Source organism: Dendronephthya gigantea, unplaced genomic scaffold, assembly GCF_004324835.1.
Source record: "Dendronephthya gigantea isolate DGI-Jeju-01 unplaced genomic scaffold, DenGig_1.0 000005F, whole genome shotgun sequence".
Classification (NCBI taxonomy): Eukaryota; Metazoa; Cnidaria; class Anthozoa; order Malacalcyonacea; family Nephtheidae; genus Dendronephthya; species Dendronephthya gigantea.
Window position 1 is genome coordinate 2,629,081 of NW_021163015.1, and position 19,923 is coordinate 2,649,003.

A 19,923-nucleotide genomic window follows, 5' to 3' on the forward strand; every position below is an offset into this window, starting at 1 on the left:
TAACAATGAGATACTAGAATCACGAATTCTATGTATTCAATGTTAGCTTTTGAGATTGTATCTTTCTGTCCCAAACCACAAATATTTACTCGTAGATACCGCAAATATTTACAAATAGATTCAAATGCCTTTTTTGTCTTTCACGAATTGAGTATTTTCAACAGTGTTTCGTCCAATATTTTCCGTCCAATCGTATGCAGTTTCTTGAAAAACAACAAAGAATGGTATTGCAGAATTGAATACAGTTTGCAGTTGAAACTTTTCATGGTAACTTCGATCACATTCCAGATATTATACAGATCAAAACATATATTCAGTGACCTATGGCGGCAACCGAGAAAAACCGGCCGGAGTTCTCGTGAAACATAACACAATATTCTCTGTCCCCCCCGTCTTGGTTTTATGATAAACTTGGCAATTCTTTCATGGCGCTTTCGCACGAATGCATTCTCTTTTTGAGCCTTTCAAAATCCGAGTCGCATTCTTTGCGTTTATTCTTGAGGGTGGAAAGCTCTTGTTTCATTTTCTGAATACAATGTTCCTTGTTCTTTATTTGAATGTCGATCTCTGGAAAACAAAACGTTGGGTATGAAAGCGTCAACTCCTTTGCTCCGTGGCAAGGTAATTACGTATTTGGTTGTGTTTGGGGTGATGAAAGACGTGGCAGTCACGTACGACACACGTGCGTTCCTCTGACCATAAAAGTATATTTTACCGTTTGCTCTGGTTTCAATTCTTCTCATATTAGCTTCATCTTGTGCGCGGGCCCTGGCAACAAGTGCGGTGACGTCACCCAACAAGCCAGCGTCACCGAGGTACTTCAACACAGCCGGGGAGTTTGATAAACCTTTGAAAATATAGTAAGTAACACATGGCTTGATTAAAGAGAGTGCTTTAGCTAGAGAGGTGCTTGCTGAGGCCATAGGAAATTTGGAAATTTAGAATAAACTTAGGAAATTTTTGTATTAGTTATTATTATTTTGGGGAACTATTCTTTTAATGTCCAGGAAGTTTAAGGTCTTTCTGAGGCTCTGACACTGAAACACTTCAATATCATTTACAGCTGGAACTTCTACCCTATCCTATGACCGGAGCCTGACCTGTACTCCTTTTACGCCAGGAAACCGCACTGAGACCGTTCATTTATCCTGGACTCGTATCACGGACGGACGTATTCTGCAGTGCAAATGGAAAAAGGTTTGTACCTCCTTGCGCGGACACATCTTCATCCGACGGACTGCATGCGCAGGGTGAGCCGCAGTTCTCCTGTTGAAAATGAAAAGGATTTTCTACTTAGGATAAAAGATAGGCCATGGACAAAAGAAAAGCCAACACACACACACAATTGCGTTCAGGGGAAACTACCTCCATCACTAGCTTGGTCGTACATGGGTGGTGGGTTTATCCATGGGTGGTGGGTCTATCCTCACCCAAGGAAACTGCCTACACTTTTTACTGCATGTTGGGAAGGTCTACCTTTGATGGACCAGACACAGATCTCTAGCCCTTTGCTTGCGTCAGGTAACACAACTGACATTATACGATATATTTACCTCTGATACGAGAATCCTCTCCTGTTTAACCTCCATCAAAGCCATGGTTGGCGTGCTATGATCATTGATACCCGGTGTGTTGCTGGTGATGGGTAGAGTGGAAGGTGTGCTGGATGATCGTGAGCTCGCTCTCTCGTTCCACACTGCGTCACTGTCATCAGTGCGACTCGGGGAAGGAAATAAGTCACTCGCACTTGATACGGGAAGCTCCTGGTCGGTATCCAACTCGGAGTAAATACCCTGCTCACCGTTCTAAAAAAAATTGTGACAATAGACCTTTGTCATAACGACGTCAAACGCAGAAAGCCAGTTTTAAGAAGTTTGATTGGTTCCAGAAAACTAACAGAAAGCCAATCAAACTTCGTGTAACAGCAATCAGGCTTTCTGGGCATGCTCTTGATGCATTCTAGGTTCCTTACCCTCAGGAGTTCCTGTACAAGATTTTGAACGCCTCCAGCAAATGCAATATCCAATGCAGTCTCACCGTTGTTGTCTCTGATGGTCTTATCAGCTCCTGCAGATACGAGAGCGCGAATCGCACCGGCACAGAACTCAACCTGAAATGAGATGATGGCAAATACTGAGACTGTGTATGCTGCAGTTCAGCTGAAATACACCCTTACTTTCCGCTAGGGCATCGTCATTGCAGCTAGCTGAGAGCATTGCAGAGTTTGTTTCAGCCTGGAATATCCTGGAGTAGAATTTAACCATCAACGCACCTTCTTGCTGGCCGAAGCAAGCAAATGTAGAGCAGTTTTGCCTTCATAATTGATGGCATCTAGAATGGTGTTTGAAGGACAGTCCATCTTTAATGCTTCATTGCTAATCGCTTCAATACAGCTCTGAAAGGTTAAATATGTCACTTATTAACTCTAAACCAACAGCAAATATTCTCTGTCATGGTAATAGATGGCAAATATTTATTTTAGTAGGGTAACAAAAGAATGGCAATTCATCCATAACAGTGTTTCGTGGCATATCAATCATCGTGGGAATAGTTGCATACATCCAGCCTCAGTATACAGATCTTGGTAGTTTCATGAAATACTGTGGTTCCTGGAGAATTCCTTAGTGTTGAAGAATAAGAGTGGTGGTCTACCATGGTCTTGGACAGCAGCTACGGTGAGTGGATTGTAGATACAGATACAGGTGTGCCCTCATCATCTCAAGGTAGGTGGGTGCATTAGTTATGTTAGTTCATCCTTGCAACCAGTGCACAGTATTGTGTATCCACTATCCAGTACTTAACCCTGACCAAGATTCTTGATAAACAGTTAAGTAAATTCCCATTGAGACAAAATAAGGTGATCCATATTCAATTTAGTTTCATATCTAAATATTCTTTCTTGATATCATCCTCCATCATAATTTGAGCATTCCTGACTCATCACCCTGCATGAAAATTTATGGTGACATGGTGTCACAGTTACAACTTCATGGGAACTGCAATTGCCTTCAGATGGTGGCAACTGTCCTTACATTGACCTTGTTCGAACATCAATGGTTAACATTGCTTTCCTGACATCAGCATCTTGATAGCTGATGCAATCGGTTTCAGCTCTTCTGGGAACTCCATCTGGATCCCAGCAACTTCAACTCAAGGCTAGATGTATGTGCTTGTCAGTGGTGAGAGGGGGTATGACAATATACCTACCTGAAAATACTGAAATTTTTGGTCCATTGTAGTTAACAAAACAGCTGCTGTATGAAGTGGAGTGTCACCATTGACTTCATCATGAAACAACAACTGTTTGGGCAAGATGGTCATAATTCGTTTCAACTTTGCTACAAGTTCTTTTGATGTGGTTTTTGTTTTCGATCGATGCAGCCCACGTATTGCACAATGTAGTGGGAACTGTCCTGTTGATTCTGACTTCAAATTTGGTTCAAAGCCATATTGTATCAGCCAGTCAAGAGCTGAAGATTTTCCAAAACCACATGCCAAATGAACTAGTGGAAACCTAAGTTCTTCAGATGGATCTGGAACAACATCATCTTTATCCCAGCCTTCATCGATGTACCTGATAACACATTTTTGAAACTGCAGAATATTTGATTTAGCTCCAGCACAGTTGTTACAGTTCATCAGAGTCAACACAAGATCGTGGTGTTTGGGGCATTCGACCTTCGCATCACAAAATGGTGTGCATGGATGCCTGGTGATCCTCGACTTTGGCTTGGTTGAGCTTGGTGGAGATTGTGCCATGGTTGGTAGTTTATCAAGCAACCTTGGGGATGCTGACTGGTTGAGTAAGCTCATCTTTCCCAATATTCAAGTATCTTTCTATCACCTTGTCTAAAAGAAATAAACACCTTACATGAGGTCATAATCCTAAGAGCATGCATACTCAGTAATGGTTTCATGAGTTTTTCAGGATGCCTCATAGGCCAAATAAAGAGGTTATTTGTTGTAAAGTTATGGTTCACATTATTTCCTGTTTGCAAACACATATGACAGATCGCAGCTGGAAGGGTCGTATTTCTCGCAAGTTGCCGCTGGCAAAAAGACATCTCAAGAAAGAGCCCTTCTTGCAAAAATTGTCACTTATGAAGTTAGAATTTCGTTTGGTATGTACAGCAGAGTCTTGGAATTGGTCGCGCAAGCTAGGAATTCACAGTAGCAGGTTGTGGCAACGGTGTCAGGGAAACGTGTCATGTAAACATACTATCCTCCTCTTTAAAGTAAGTAAGGAACCTTACTCGATTCCCTCCCTTAAAATAGACTTGAAGGTAACGTGATAATCATACGTGTACACTCCTAGCAAGAAGGGAACACGAAACCTACTCATTACTTTCAGACAAGTGTTCGTGGGAATCCTAGCGGCCACATAGAACTGATAGAACAGCAGGCATTTAAAAACAACGAGTCGCCTACTTGCGTTTTACGTTCAGCGCAAAAAAAAAACTTTGATGGTAGGCTTTGAACGCAATTCGATTTAAATCGGTTTAACAAGTTGATGACCTTTTTTCCTTAATAGTGCAAATACGCAAATGACATTCGTTGTTGGGTGTTGGATGAAAGCAACCTTCACGCGCAAGTCCGCGACAAAGCGACTTCCTTTGCTGTATTTATTTCATTACAAGAGGTTTAAATGCCCCGGCGGAGCAACTAACTACACAACACATACCAGATTTAGTTCTGAATATGATTTCTTGTTTGGTGTGAAGTGGTCTTTGTTTATTTATCTTGATTCATATGTTTGTTCTTGGCTTCTCGACTCAAAACAACGAGTCAGTCCGCAAGTGCTCATGACTGACGGAGACATGATGGAGTCATGATGAAGAGTCGTCTTGACCAATGAAATTCCTCTTCATCTGCCCGCAAACGGAACCACGAGGTCATGAAGGGTGAACTCCGGCCACTACGGCTGTCAAGCTGGACGGAAGTTGGGGACACTTCTTGAGGGTGCAACCGAATCCCTCGTTATATATCATTACACACAAATGCTCCCGAGAAACATCCAGGCCTTGCGTAAATCATGCTGTGTGTGCAAACAGCGCAAGAAAGCACAATCAACGAGCCTCATTCAGTGGCCAGGGCGCTTATATGTACTTATATATATTCAATGACTTTTTCACGGCATACGTAGGGGCTTTGGTAGGGACGTGCGACTTTTAACTTGCTGCGTCATATTTCGAGACGTTTTGCCTAAAATCTGTCAGTTAGTTTTAGCAGATGGAAAGATGCAGACGTGCAGTTTCCTATTTTGAGAAGAAAGGAAGACCCAACCCCATCAGCTCACTACCAACACTTCGTCTCAGCCAGAATCAAACGAGAACAAATGTGGAACATGTTTACATTGTTATAACATTAAAATCACTAATCACTCATGTAATATCATTGCATGTTACCATGGTTGTTTTGTTTTGGGTACTAACTATTTTATAGACTAGTTTAAAGCCCAGCAAATGTCTTTCAGAATATCTTTAAAATAATTAAACTTATTTACAACTCTGCATGCAAGTTAAATAAAGCCCTTACCAACTCTAACCAATGCTTGAAGAGGAGGGCAATTTTAAGAGTAAATCCATTCTATATATCAATCATTACTACTTTGAAGAAGGTCATTCCTGACTTCAGTAAGGATATAGCCTAACCAGTTTGTCCCTTGCCACTTGGTTTTGTCCTTTGCTCTTGGGTCATTTTCATCCAATCCTATTCCCCATATACGGTCATAAGGACTTGCCTCAACTAACACTGTACCTTTTGTCGCCAGCAGCTTCTCTTTCATTTTTTCATTCTGCGAAAACTAAGAGGAAGAACATTGATGTTGGGGCATGGTTACAAGTTTATGCACAGAAGATGATGTGATAGATCACACCACAGACAATCCAAAAGACATTCTTCATGTCTTCTTGATTGTCTATGATCACACCTACAGGGCCATCGCTAGAAGCTTAATTGGGGGGGGGGTGTTGGATATTAATATATTCATGTTCGTACAACCGTATAGAAACAATAGCTAACAAAAGAAATCAGTCAGGCATAAGACAAATATATGAACATGTAAAAATTCATGAGAGATTGATTTGAAAAGGCTGTGATAACGAGTTGATGCTGAGAGTATTTGGATTACCATGATCTAGTATTAAAAGATGGTGCAAGTGAAAAGTATTTAAATTACCTTGGCTGTATTTCCTTTCTTGACAATTTCTTTGCATTTCTCATTCCATTTATCTCGATCAAAGTTCTTAACCTGACGTCCAAGTTGCTTTTGCCTCCTTGGATCTTTCGTTTGTAGTATTTTTTCTGCTATTTCCATATCATTGAACAAAACTTCAAGATTGAAACAGAAGATTGGAATCTTAGAGATTTTACTTCCTGGTGAAGTGTATGCCTGTATATAAATCCTCTTCAAGATATGGGATATTATAAAAGCAGGAATCTACAGGATAGTATATTCTCACCTGCCTTGGCATACATCATGTATTGCTCTGCACAGATGAATGTTTTATCGTCCAAAGTGAAAATTGATTTGTGCCATTGACTGAAAGGGGAATTATCTCGCCAAAAGAAAGTAAACTCTTCGTTTCCCTCTGCCATTTCTACGAGGAAATACCCTCTGATTGTTCGAAGACAGAATCAATTGTACGAAGACAGAATCGACAGAGAATCTGAAGATGGCTGATCTTGATTTATCGAGGAATATAAACGAAAAACGAAACTAAAACGGAAGTTCGACAGAGACAAGGCCGCACTCGGCTTGCCGGGCTTGGTCGGTTAATTCCAACACTATAGATGCTATATCAAGTGAAACATTCATATTATTCTTCACGAAAACCAGAATGGATCAAAATATGCTTGAACTTAGCAACAATCACGCTAAACACGGTCTCCACGGATTTTAATAATTGATCACTTTACCAATGCCCAGTGGGTGTTCCAATTACAAATTATGGTGCAATCATGCAGATTCATGCCTTGCAATTGTGCATTCCTATGACAAATACCGAACACCTCCCCTAAGGTTTGCACAGTTTTTTAGGCCATATCATTCCGAATCCAACCAACTTTACTTGCCTTTAACTTTAATTTTAACTTTATTTTCGTATAACAAGACTTCCAGTTGCGACATTTCATTTCCATTTGACCTTCCATTTGACGTTCCAACTTCCCAAGTCTGAAGTCCAAGTGGTGACTGGTGAGGCCCGGGGGGGAGCTTTTTTTGCGCCCTATATTTTATTTCAGTATAGTTTAGTTTCTACAAAAAAATTGGGTTAAACGGCCACAAAAAGTGTTTTCCCGTTCAGATAAAAAAAAGGTAACTAAAAATTATACCTACATATTATGCACATACTAAATAAAAACCACTATACAAAATATACTATATATAATATACACCATATTTACCAAATATTTATATACAAATAAGTGCTTACAATTATAATTCAGTTTTAACTTTGAAAGAGTGGATAGTGCTGCATTTTTTCAGCTATGTACACTACATATGAACTGGTATTAATGAACAAAGATGCATTATTACAACTAGACAAGACTCCCAGATCAGATGAACCATTGACATAATTTTTGTACTGTACCTGTCCCTATAGGTGTTACTGGTCATGTCTTTAATCTCAACTGTGATTGGTTCATTTCGTAAGCCTGAATACCTGTCTGAGGTTATTTCAGACTGCAGAAACAGAAGAAAGTCATCAATATATCCTAAAATATAATGAGGCGAAAAGGAATAGATCAGAAGAGGTAGAAAAGTCTAGTTTAAAGGCAACAGCAGAAATTCTCAAGCTTCAGGAGGAAATTGGAATTGATGTGATGACAGATGGTGAAATGAAGAGAGAAAATTATATTTATTATTTTTGTCGCAAATTGAATGGATTTGACTTTGATAAACTTACTAAGGTTACCTCGCGTGGTGGGGCCTTTGTATCAAAACTGCCAACCATAACTGGTCCGATTAGTGCAAAAGAAGAAGAGCCATGGATTTGGAAAGAGTGGAAAGCAGCTCAAGAAATGTCAAAACACCCAGTCAAGATTACCTTGCCTGCCCCTTTGACAATTGTGAACACATTTATGAATGAATATTACAAAGACAATGAGAGAAAGCTCTGTGAAATTTTAGTGAAAGAAATCAATAATGAAGTAGTTGCTCTTTCTAAAGCTGGATGCAAATATATTCAGGTAATTATGATCTGAAAGTTATCAAAAGAGGTAACTCTACTGCTCTTTTATGCAATAAGGTACCAAACATTTGTGGGTTAATCGATTGGGTCATATCTTAATTACAGATAGATGAACCAGTAATGGTTCGTTTTCCTGAAAAAGCACTTTCATATGGGATCGATGATCTGGTAAAATGTTTTAATGGTGTCTCAGACGACACAATTAAAGTTATACATCTCTGTTGTGGTTACCCTCTTTATTTGGTAAGTTGAAATTTCAAGAAAAAATAACTATTTCATGAAATATACCATATATCCTTTGATTTTCCCTCAACTACCCTTCTCTTGAATTCAACAGGACCAACAAGATTACCACAAAGCAGATCCATCTGTATATTTTCAACTTGCCGAGAAGTTAGACAATGCTGGATTTGATGAAATATCAATAGAAGATGCCCATCAACACAATGAATTGGAATTATTTGATCTGTTTAAAAAGTCCAAGGTATGTTGGTCCATTACTGTCCATGCCTATAGTCATATACTCCACAACCATGTATGGTGTGAAGAAACTTCATCACTTCAGAGAGGTTCTTTTCACCAAAAGTGTTGCATACATATTTCAAAGGGTAGTGGTGGTCTATATTAAAGGGTATGCAAAAATGTTGGGAAAGTAGATTATAGAACTCGGGTTTTTAAACATTCTGAAAATCTAGCTTATTCTTATAAACCCTATTCTCTTAGCGATCTACAATTGTATATGTGCTCTGAGTGACGAGGATGAAAATTGCTGTGTTTCAGATTATTTTGGGCGTAGTCCAGTCCGCTTGCAGCAGGGTCGAAAGTGTTGAAGAGAGGCCAGGGTTACGAAAGTATTGCAACACATTCCTCGAGAAAGACTCATTCTTGCTCCAGATTGCGGTCTGGGTTTTCTTCCTGAAGAGATCATGAGGAAAAAGTTGCAAAACATGGTTCAGGTTTGCCGAAAAATATAGTTCGGTTCAGAATATATTGTTTCAGTATGTACTTTAGAATAATAATAATCAATTATATATACGTGGATACCACGATGTACTTGGACAGCAAGATAATATGATATAAACAATAATATAGCCAAATATATGAAAATTTTCAACTCTAGTATTCTGAGCATTGTCTGTGGCCTTTTTTTGACTTGGAAAAGAAACAACTGATTACAAAAGCGCGCAGCTCACATCTTGAAGGTGTTATCGTAGCAAATAATTATAATTTGCATCCTTTTCTTCGTAATTTCAAAGTTTAAACGGAAAAAGGCTAAAAACCCTTGTTGAATAATAAAAATTCTATTTAATTCTACTACGGATGAATGTTGGACCGGGAATAATGTATCAATTAAAGAAATGAAATTTGTATCAAATTACGAGATTTTGCAACAAATATTGGTCGGTTTTTACCGCCAATTTCTAATCTTGCCTGACCGGCCCAGCTATTTAATCTGAATGAGCAGAAATTGAGGCTTATTGAGCGCTCTAAAGGAATATGAATGGAAGAATTCGCTATGGACGGAACTGTACAGAGCTTCGCCTTCAGCAAGGATCAAGATTAACAAATGAGAAGCGTTGGAATTAATGAGCCGTATGAGCCAATGATTACCCGCGCTTTTAACCAATCATTTGCGCGATCTATTGTGTTATGCCAGCCAATCAGCGAGCGAATGTGATGTATATAACTTGAAGCGGGTTTCTTGAATTCAAATCCTCTGTCCTCTATCGCGTTCAAGATTGTCGCAAAGCAAGAAATCTTAAGAAGAAGAAGAAATGGCTCGTACCAAGCAAACCGCTCGTAAATCAACTGGTGGAAAAGCACCAAGAAAGACGTTGGCAACGAAAGCTGCTCGTAAGAGTGCCCCAGCTACAGGTGGTGTGAAGAAACCTCACAGATACAGGCCAGGAACTGTCGCCCTTCGAGAAATCCGTCGTTATCAGAAATCCACCGAGCTTCTGATCCGCAAACTACCTTTCCAACGGTTGGTTCGTGAGATTGCTCAAGATTTCAAGACCGACCTTCGATTCCAAAGCTCGGCCGTCATGGCTTTACAAGAAGCAAGCGAAGCTTACCTTGTTGGTCTGTTTGAAGACACAAACTTGTGCGCCATCCACGCCAAACGAGTCACCATCATGCCTAAAGACATCCAGCTCGCTCGACGAATCCGTGGTGAACGTGCCTAAATCAATGTCCTAAAGACAACAACAAAAACCGGCTCTTTTAAGAGCCACCAAATTTACAAAAGAAATAAACCAAACTATCGATGTGTATTCCTCCTACATATTGACCCGTTGTGAGCAATTTACAGCACGTGCCCGTGTATATGGAAATGCAATACTTCGCTTCACAAATATACATATAGACTAATAGTCCGGAACTAAGACGAATATATTCTCAAATATTTCACGGTCTAGCCTCTATGTTTGACATTCTAAGGTCCCGAATGGACGTGATTTCTTTAAAAAATGCTTTTAAATAACGTAAAATTGAATTGTGGTACCCCTTGATTCCTGATCCCAGGACAATGAGTTTGCCGCGAGAATTGTAAGATAGTATAAAATGGCGCCAAACTTACTTAAACACATTTGTGTTTCTCGCTCATATACTTTCCCCTAGGATCAATAAAAGAAGTCAGGACGTCTTCTTGGCTTTCTTCTCAATTGCCAATTTACAAGCTTTAAGAATTATTGTCCCATTACCATGGTGGCGGTAAATCTGCTACTGTTGTCCAACTACTTCCCGTACTTGGGACACTTTGTAATCGTGCCCATCAATATATATATGTATATATATATATAAGGCCTCATCAAGTATATGACTTGCTTTGCTTGTCGTAGGGAAAAAGATATACACAATAATATGCATGAGTTTATATCAGTGGTTGACAGACGTAGGATATATGTTGTGAACTTTGACCTGCTTTTTTAAACCGTAAAGGAGTTTATGGTCATGGGGATATTGGGTAACAGATACCGGAAATTAAAAGTAAATGGACACGCATTTGATCGGAAACTTTATATTTCAAACCCCACAAAAACTTAGTTTTTTTCTTGCTTTTCAACGTATTCTCTCACTAACCGGGTTTAAAAGTTCAATATGTTACTGATATACATATCTTTTTGTGTTTGATATTAGTTGCGTTGCTCGGGGGTATAAGTTTAAAAACATGCGGTTTTCAAAGCCGAAGGTAAATTAGGTAATGCAAACTAAACGCTAGATTATGTCAGTGGGAGATATTCCTGTTACGTTGGCAGATACAAGAATATTTTGCTTTGAGTTATTGGGATGAGATTCACACTTTAGTATAAAAATGCAAGATTTATACGGCTCCAATTGCGATAATTAATCGGGTAAAGAATAAGAGGGGTGGGAGTTGAGAGAGCATTATATATTTATATACGGATTTGAAAATATGCGTTTGCACACTATCGATTTTCGTAGTATTCTTTTGTGAGATTTGTTGGCTCTTAAAAGAGCCGTTTTGTTTAAATTGTCTTTGTCTTCTTCAGTATCTAACCGCCGAAACCATAGAGGGTTCTTCCTTGTCGTTTCAAGGCATAGACAACATCCATAGCTGTGACTGTCTTCCTCTTGGCGTGCTCGGTGTATGTGACAGCATCACGAATGACGTTCTCAAGGAACACTTTTAGAACACCACGAGTTTCTTCGTAGATCAGACCAGAGATACGTTTGACTCCACCACGACGAGCGAGACGACGAATGGCGGGCTTCGTGATTCCCTGGATGTTGTCTCGCAAGATTTTACGATGACGCTTTGCGCCTCCCTTTCCAAGACCTTTGCCTCCTTTACCGCGACCTGACATTTTATCTTCTTAGCTTTCTGATACTTCGATTACCTGAGAATAATCAGAATATGAAACTTGCGAGATGCGAATGTTTGTGAAATTGTGTGCTGCTTGTTTTATACCTTCGCGCCAGAGCCGGACCTCATGGAAGACATGCTCATTACCATGACCCTCGCCTTATTGGTCCAAATCCTTGCTTCTCATTGGATAATTATTTCAAGGTATGCAAATTTCAATCTCTGGGGTAAGCAAAGGTCTTACTAGCCCGCGAACTGACTCTTCAAGGAAAGATGGTTTGTGAGCTAAACTTGAATATTTTGCTGTATTTTGTATTTTGTTACCGAGTTTGTGGATCGTGGTGCAAAGGAGATCAACTTCTTTACGGGCTTAAATTTTGTTTATGTATGGCCTTCAATGAATGATCTGCGTTCTGGCAAGATGGTACTGTGCGAGGTCTGTGGTCGGTGTGGGATTTACACATCAAATGGTCCCGGAGCAACCAGGTACGCATTGTAACAAAATTGTCTTACTCTTAAACTTGAATTGAGCCGGAATTTCAAACAAATCATCCTAGTTCTTCAGGATATAAACTTGATCGATTATAAAGCTGGTATCCCTGGTAATTTTATCAGCTTTGAACTTGAAATCGGTCATCATGTACAACCATGTAGTCGGAATTCAATTCAATTGTTTTTAAACTTTCCGACTCGTGGTGAGTTTCCCAAAATACTTAATAAATAAGCAACTGAACTGACGTTAACCGACTTAGTAGCCTATTACGATAACACTTTGTAGACCGTACACGTATAAATCGGGCCATTTTATAACATAGAATGTACAATAGATTTTCCGGTCTTGATATGGCTGAAGGCGATGCAAAAATTTCCTATTACTTATTCGTAACGCCGGGGTCTTATGTGATTTCTCACCATTCGCAATAGTTACAGCAAGACGTATATTCATTCATTCTTAACTCCAATTCGTGACTTCAATCAATTTTATTTTATATAGCAATATTAGTAACCGATTTGGAGAAAATAATTTTTATTTTTTTATTCTTTTATTCTATTATATACAAAATACGTAAAATCGGTTCTGTACACATATAAGAGAATTTAATCGTTAGTCGGTACTATACTGAACTGATTAGCGAAGTTTGAGATCTTCTTGTATAAAGTATAACATGTTTAGTTTCTAGAATCTAAACCGTTTATTCCTATCACGGATTAAAGAACTAAATATTCTTCACTTTATTACATTATTTCTTCGTGTCTATAAAATTTCCCGGTTTTCAACCAGTTCATTGCGCGTGCGCAGTATTCTTAGGCGAGCGTTCTTGGTAAACTCGTCGTTTTTGTTCAGTTCAAGGCATTTTATTCTTTTGGACGCATTTCCTGTATTCGCTCGTCTCCTTCCATTCGCAGAAGCCATTCTTGGCTCTGTAACAGAATTGTGTGGTTCTCCGGCAGTCAATTTGATGTCGAGCGTACTCGTTTATATTCCAGTAACAGTGAGTTTTACTCTTCTCGTTTTTTGCCCAGAAAGCTGTTTCTACTTGACATCCCTGTTTGCAGCCTTTGGCGTACTTCCTGCGCAAACCTGTGGAGGGAAATTAGATTAGCAAGGATGTTGATGTTGATTGATAAGAGGCAGAGTTGGTCACAGACGGAGTAAGAAGCGAAATCAACCTATATGATGTTGATGACTTTTAATACCACTACCCACCCACCTCTTTTCATGATTTTTGTGATCGTCGATTCCTCAATTGTATTTCCATCACCTGCCATCATTCTTTGCTTGCTAGCGGGCATCATCGTCCCGTCGTTGTATCGTCTCAATTTGCCAAAGAAAACACATTTCTGATTCCCTTTGAATTCTTTTTTGTTTAAGTCTGTGGAAAAGAAATAAAGTTTAGATGAAATGATCCTGTCAAACGGGACAGATTGTGGACATTACCAATCAAACGTCTCATTCAGTTTCATTCTCGTGACCAGTTCAAATTTATAATGCGATTTAATTCAGTTCTGGCTTAAGTTCAGGGCTTACAATACAACAACAATTCTGCTTTAATGCTTACTTAGCTGAAGACTCGCTTCAATTTTCGTTGCTGCAGAAAACGAATCGATAAGAGCTGACGCTCGTTTCAGCTTCATCATTGGCATCATCATTTTCTCTCCTTTGTAAATACGCTGAATTTCCACCATCTGTTCCTTGGGCTTCGTTCTACCGCCCGGAACCAACCCTCGTCTCGTCCGACGTGTTTCTGCCACCATTGGCATCGCTTTGAACTTGAACACTATTGATGAAAACAAGACGGGATTTAGTACGGACGAATTTGCTATCCTATCTAATTTGCTATCGTATATATCTAACAAAGATCTTAAACTTTCTATTATAGCGTGATAGCCACAAACAAAATATATTAAACTGAAAGTTTCTCTGTCTTAAACTGAATCTTTCACATCTTTACATCATGCATAATGAGGCTTCATGAGTCATGTCATAGTTTATCGCTTAAAAAAATATTGATTTGATGACAGATAAAGGTATAGCTTTCTCCTGAACATGCCGAGTTTTAAAAATATGAGTGAGGATGTCCGAACTGCACCTTGATTCATTGGTTGTCATTTTACCAAAGGAATTTACAGCGTTTGCTCAGCGATGCCAAAGCGGCATTCATGTTAAACCGTTCACATGCTGCCCCATGCAGCAATGAACAGCGAACAACAGGGAACAAAGCCTATCCCAAAAGGTCGGCCAGAACCCGCAAATTGTATCATTTGCGATTTACGCACGTATTGAACGTAATTCAATTGATTCAAGGTTATTTTTTCGAGAATGCGGAGCAAACATCTTTCAACGCGGAATAATTCGCATTAACCGTAGTACAGTCCAATATTTTAATTGGACTAATATTGTTTATTACATGTTTTGAACAACAACGTCAATGTCAAATCAGCAGGAACCTTGAGACTAACGCGTATTTTGACTGAAAGATTAGTTCGAGATTGAAGATTATAGCGAGGAAACACGTTCTTGAGAACTTTCAACTGCGAGGAATGTCCAAGATTCCCCTTGCTGATGACAGACAAAACTGAAACACGAGTTAGCAAATATTTTAGCCTGTTATAAAACCAACAAAAACCTTTTTGTAAAAGTCGAATTAATTTTGATATAGATGCATGGGATTTGTGTGAATCTCGGACTAAATTGCTTTTCAAAAAGGTAATGAATTAATGGAAAGCCCTGAATATAAATGCGGAATCAATTTGACCGAATTTACGAACTTATAGAAGCCTTGTGGTTTATCAGTATTGTTCCTGGCTGAGGGAACTGCTATATTAGACTGAACATTAAGACAAAAGCTGTCTGTGGTGGCTCTTGCCATTTCATCTCACACAACATAAACGTTTTTCTATCACGATACATATTGGAACGTTCTAATCAGTGTGGTTGGCCAAATAGAGATACCTTTAATATATAGAAGCTAATTGGAACAACCACATCCTTCCTATTTCACTAATTTTAATATATTTCGTGCCTTAACTCACGTTCATTCAAGTATGTGATGATAAGATCAGGGAAATATAAACATCGAACTAACTTGGCGGTTCCATTCTTAGTAACTGTTGATTCAGTCAGCTTTATAACAGGTGTTGAAGAAAACGTGTTTATTGACCGAGCCCACACGATTGAGACTGAACCAAACGAGTTATAAAGCAGAACAGTCGAGTCCTACTTTGACTTCTAGTCAAAAGTATATTTGATTGTCAGTTTTTGAAAACCGAAACAAGTTTTGAAAAACGAGTAATGGCCTCTCGGCAATCTTATATTTATGGATATTTAATCCACTATTGCAATATCATTTCATATTATTCCGTTACATCAATTCCCCTCAGGGAGTTTTGATAATGTTGTTCAACTGTTGCAACACAGTTGACTGATTCATCGCTAAGAAAGGGTGAGATCAAATAAAAGAGAGCTCGAGGGGAATGTAAACACTCACGAAAGGTAGTCAAAATATAAGTCCATAGAACTATGCTAATATGTTATGATTTTTGGCACTTCACTCGATGTAGGTAAATTCTAGTGGCTCATTTTTCCATCAACTGTTCCTGGCTTGAATTTGAAGTGTGTATAATTCCACTTGAAATTAAGACCCTTAACTTTATCAAGTAAAATATTTACTTCGAAAATAACCTTTCACATCTCTATGTGAAACGGAATATATATTGATATCAAGGCTGCTCTGTCATTCGAAGGAAGTTCACAACAAAGATTTGACTTTCTTACGTATCTTTTAAAACAGTCACGGTGTTTTGACCGAACAAAATAGCTTTTGTCAGTAAAACCACACTCTCAAAATTCCTTTATGATATTCTGTGATAAAGTTCTCAGAGTACACAGGAACTATGCTTTTCATAAAGGAAATCCTAATATAAGAAAACCATATAATTATCAATTGCATCGAAGGATTCTTTGAATGAAACGGAACAAATCTCAGCCTTCATTCAGTATCCTTCATGGCATGACGTTGCTGCTAATATAGCTACGTTTACAATAAACAGGAAAGCTGACTTGAAATGCTGTGTTGTATTACTCACGTTTCTGCACCGAAGTTGTAAACGTTTTTACGAAGTCGTAAGCAATATCGGGGAACAAAGAGTCCAGATATAATTCTGTAGCGAGTTGTATACATTGCAAATGATATATAGTTATCCGAGCTTTAATCGATCATTCAACATGCGTTTGTCGTATAATTTTGTGTTTATGAACGTCTATATACATGTATATGATATCAATATATATAGCTACGTATACTGCTGTTGAATCTGTTTATATTTTTACCCTTTTTTTTCATTGATTCAGATGAACTCAGCGTGCCTGAAATAGGCGGAAACGTACCGAAAATGGAGCTCGTATATTGCATTTGGATTTTTGTCGGCAAAATCATCGAGTTAAGTTGTGTGCTCGCTTCAACAATACAAGGGGAATACACTATACACGAGCAAAAGGTAAATATATTTACTAGAGCATCAAACTCTCGCAAAATAGTTCAAAATTAGGATGTATATAACTTGTAAACTGCATTAAAAGATTCGCACAACGCTTGCGAATGTGTAGCAGCGCAGGTTTCAACTTTAATTCCTTATGCGGTTTAAAGTAATACGTTTGAGAGACTGAGAGTAAGCTAATAGTAAAGTAACGGCCACCCCCGCATGAAGACGTGCTTTGAATTTTTCGTAGCGACTGTTGTGATGATTTACTGGCTGTCGATGAAAAAACGAGCGCGACCTAATTGCGCATTTTATTATGATTTTGAGAACTTGCGTAAATATTGTTTGGAGGACAAATCAATTTATCCGATGGCTTATCTCTGTTATCTCAGCGCTGAATGACCTTGTAAACATGGCTAAACCACAGCACCACATTGAAGTATATTTACACTACCCAGTGCTCAATCGTATATCATACTGCGTTTCATATTTCGACATTGGCAGTGATGAAACCTCACGCGCAGCCACGCAAATGGCGTAGTTCACATGTAGAACTTTTCAATGGGTTATGCACTTCAGAATTTAGCATGAACAAAACGTTGACACCTTGTTAATTAAACTTTGCTCTCAACTACGTGATAAGAACGCCTTCGAACGTACAAATGTATAAGTAATGTGTGACTCGTAACCGCTTACCATAGTCTGAATCGCAATACATTTTCTGTGGATGCCGAGGAGCGTATGATGAACCGTACGTCTTCTGCAGTACGCACACCACAAAAAGCATCAATAGAGTTGCCACTTTACAAGACATTTTTGTATTTTGCTTTAAGATAGATTAACCCAAGTGATCTGATATCTTCTCAATAAGAAGCACTGTGTCTATGATTTCTATGCTCCTTCGCTCGACTTTTATGTGATGCTCTGAGCGGGTGTGAAGGCCTCATGGGGGTGTGACGTAGCACCTAATGACAGGAAACTATCGTGAATACGAAATTAAATTATTCAGCAATTTGTTGAACGCGATCTTCAAGAATGGGCGAGTCTCTTCCGTCAGAGACATATGTTAGAAATATTTGCGATATTATAGATGGGATAAGATATTAAAAAATGTTCTAGGGTGGCTCTAGGCTAATCAGATTAGTGAAATACCTGCATACGAACACGCAATGTTTAATATTGGATAACGAGAATTTTTACAAAGTGATTTGAGATTGTAGCACAATAATGCCCATATACAAAAGGTGTGATAAGGAACGACAGACGGGAAACTTGTTGGCTACTATGAATTCTCATTATCACTGTAATAGCTCAATTTTGTTAGTTCATTAAGGAACATTGATGCGTTAAAACGTTACATTATTTAATCAACGGCGCCCTAATATCGGTGAAACTTTGCTTGATTCTAGAAGCCTCAAATCGTCTAATTCTATTCACAGAAATTGAAATGGTATATAAGGTTATAAATATAAAAAGGAAAGAATTCAATTAATTTAATACACTAACTTTATCAATTAGAACCATAATTTTCTATATTTGATATTTTGCTATGTGGCGTTGTACCGGTATGCATAATATTCTAATCTTTCACAGGGCGCTGTTTTCAACCATGTTTGGAAGTATATTGAAGTTGTTTTTAGCGTCGGGCGAAGCAGATAAAAAAAAATAGAACAAATCCTCTTCGTCTAGTTAAACTTAAATGAAACACACCCGAATATTTCTGAGAATTTTTTTGAGATGTGAACTAGCAACTGGAGAAAAGAATTTAAATCGTCTTGCTTTCAAATCGGACGAACATCGGTTGATCAAAGGTTAGTTAGTTCGTGACGTCTTCCTTGTTCCTTATTTTAAATTTAGCGGCAACCGCATATAAGGAGGAACATGCGAATTTAACAGACAGGCCAGTTGAATTCCGGGCGTTCGTCGTTTCAGTTGTGATTAGTGCATGCATATACGTTAGTCATACACGTATATACAATTCTTAATCCTGTCGGATGATGAACGAGAGTTTGGCAGTGACTTGTTGAAATTTATTTCTTTTCCCTCAAATGTGTTTCAGTGACGTACAAGGGCCAGTGAGAGGCAAAGGCAGAAAAATTTGTCCAGGCCGAAGCAGAAATTCTTCCACTGATCGTTGTCGTGCACAGGTGTGGAGAGTGAAACGCATTTTTAACAGTAATTAAGAGCGAACTCAACGGATTTTCCATAAGTCAAGCGTTTTAAACGAGCTCTTTGTTGTTTGAGGCAGATTAGGAACTCATCTTAAACCTTATGTCAAAGGTTTCTTCTTCATTTCACTCACAACGTCTTTAGCTTGTATTGTGTACTTTCAAAACACTTTTTCCTTGTAAAGCCATTGAAGTTCAAGTGTTTAAGACATTGTGGGTTAAGTGATCGGCTTAACGAAGATCTTTGTGAACTGTAGGTAAACATTAAATATAGCTTTACAGTTTTATTAGTCAGAAAACTATTTTTTACCATACGTGCATATTTGTGCAGTAAAACTGAAGTCATTCAATAACATATTGACTGTGGTGTGACGTTTAATCATATTGATTTTCGTAAATCGTAATTTGTGGTTATAATCAATATACTCATGGCTGAATATAGTGACGTTATATGTGTTTCATATTGTACGTAAGGAGCGACATTTTTCTTCCTGCATGAGCTGTTTTGAGACGTGATACGATCAATTGAAGAAACTGAACTTTATTTGAGAACAAGAGGTGTTTAACAGGGTTTTCATGCAAATAATCCATTGATCATCGTCACATGAAAAAGTATCCCTGGTAAAATTGTACAACCATGAATACTTAAAATCCGTGCAACGTTATAGCGTCTTCAAGGATCCTCATCTGAAAGAATTGTTTCATCCCTTGCCAAAAAAAAACTCCGGACGTTTTATCATGCTCCCAAGGCCCCAAC

At 38.6% G+C, this 19,923-nt stretch overlaps 5 protein-coding genes across 6 annotated transcripts; 2 read left to right on the forward strand and 3 right to left on the reverse strand.

The window, feature by feature from the left end:
- Positions 1-14: 14 nt before the first annotated feature.
- On the reverse strand, positions 15-5,008 carry LOC114516386. The gene is made up of 8 exons (XM_028535846.1): positions 4,682-5,008; positions 3,208-3,849; positions 2,273-2,395; positions 1,973-2,110; positions 1,554-1,805; positions 1,206-1,266; positions 716-847; positions 15-567 (listed from the first exon to the last, which is right to left on the reverse strand). Exons 2-8 carry the CDS (start codon positions 3,811-3,813, stop codon positions 401-403), a joined length of 1,479 nt encoding a protein of 492 aa, XP_028391647.1. The 5' UTR covers positions 3,814-3,849; positions 4,682-5,008; the 3' UTR covers positions 15-400.
- Positions 5,009-5,338: 330 nt separating this feature from the next.
- Positions 5,339-7,149, reverse strand: LOC114516389 (riboflavin biosynthesis protein PYRR, chloroplastic-like). The gene is made up of 3 exons (XM_028535850.1): positions 6,462-7,149; positions 6,179-6,330; positions 5,339-5,803 (listed from the first exon to the last, which is right to left on the reverse strand). The coding sequence occupies exons 1-3, from the start codon at positions 6,595-6,597 to the stop codon at positions 5,594-5,596; spliced, it is 498 nt and encodes a 165-aa protein (XP_028391651.1). The 5' UTR covers positions 6,598-7,149; the 3' UTR covers positions 5,339-5,593.
- A 409-nt stretch (positions 7,150-7,558) lies between these two features.
- Positions 7,559-9,274, forward strand: LOC114516387 (5-methyltetrahydropteroyltriglutamate--homocysteine methyltransferase-like). Its single transcript, XM_028535847.1, is given in 6 exon segments — positions 7,559-7,667; positions 7,669-8,190; positions 8,298-8,435; positions 8,530-8,676; positions 8,973-9,024; positions 9,027-9,274. Coding segments are annotated over 6 exon segments (1,050 nt in total). The 5' UTR covers positions 7,559-7,616; the 3' UTR covers positions 9,167-9,274.
- A 568-nt stretch (positions 9,275-9,842) lies between these two features.
- LOC114516277 (histone H3) lies at positions 9,843-10,702 on the forward strand. The gene has a single exon (XM_028535705.1). It carries the CDS (start codon positions 9,968-9,970, stop codon positions 10,376-10,378), a length of 411 nt encoding a protein of 136 aa, XP_028391506.1. The 5' UTR covers positions 9,843-9,967; the 3' UTR covers positions 10,379-10,702.
- Positions 10,703-13,061: 2,359 nt separating this feature from the next.
- Positions 13,062-18,032, reverse strand: LOC114516276. 2 transcript variants are annotated; one of them, XM_028535703.1, is made up of 4 exons: positions 17,695-18,032; positions 14,079-14,297; positions 13,731-13,892; positions 13,062-13,600 (listed from the first exon to the last, which is right to left on the reverse strand). In XM_028535703.1, the coding sequence occupies exons 1-4, from the start codon at positions 17,810-17,812 to the stop codon at positions 13,365-13,367; spliced, it is 735 nt and encodes a 244-aa protein (XP_028391504.1). In that variant the 5' UTR covers positions 17,813-18,032; the 3' UTR covers positions 13,062-13,364. The 2 variants fall into 2 exon arrangements, with proteins under 2 accessions (XP_028391504.1, XP_028391505.1); XM_028535704.1 differs by lacking the exon at positions 17,695-18,032 and adding an exon at positions 14,610-16,093.
- Positions 18,033-19,923: the final 1,891 nt, after the last annotated feature.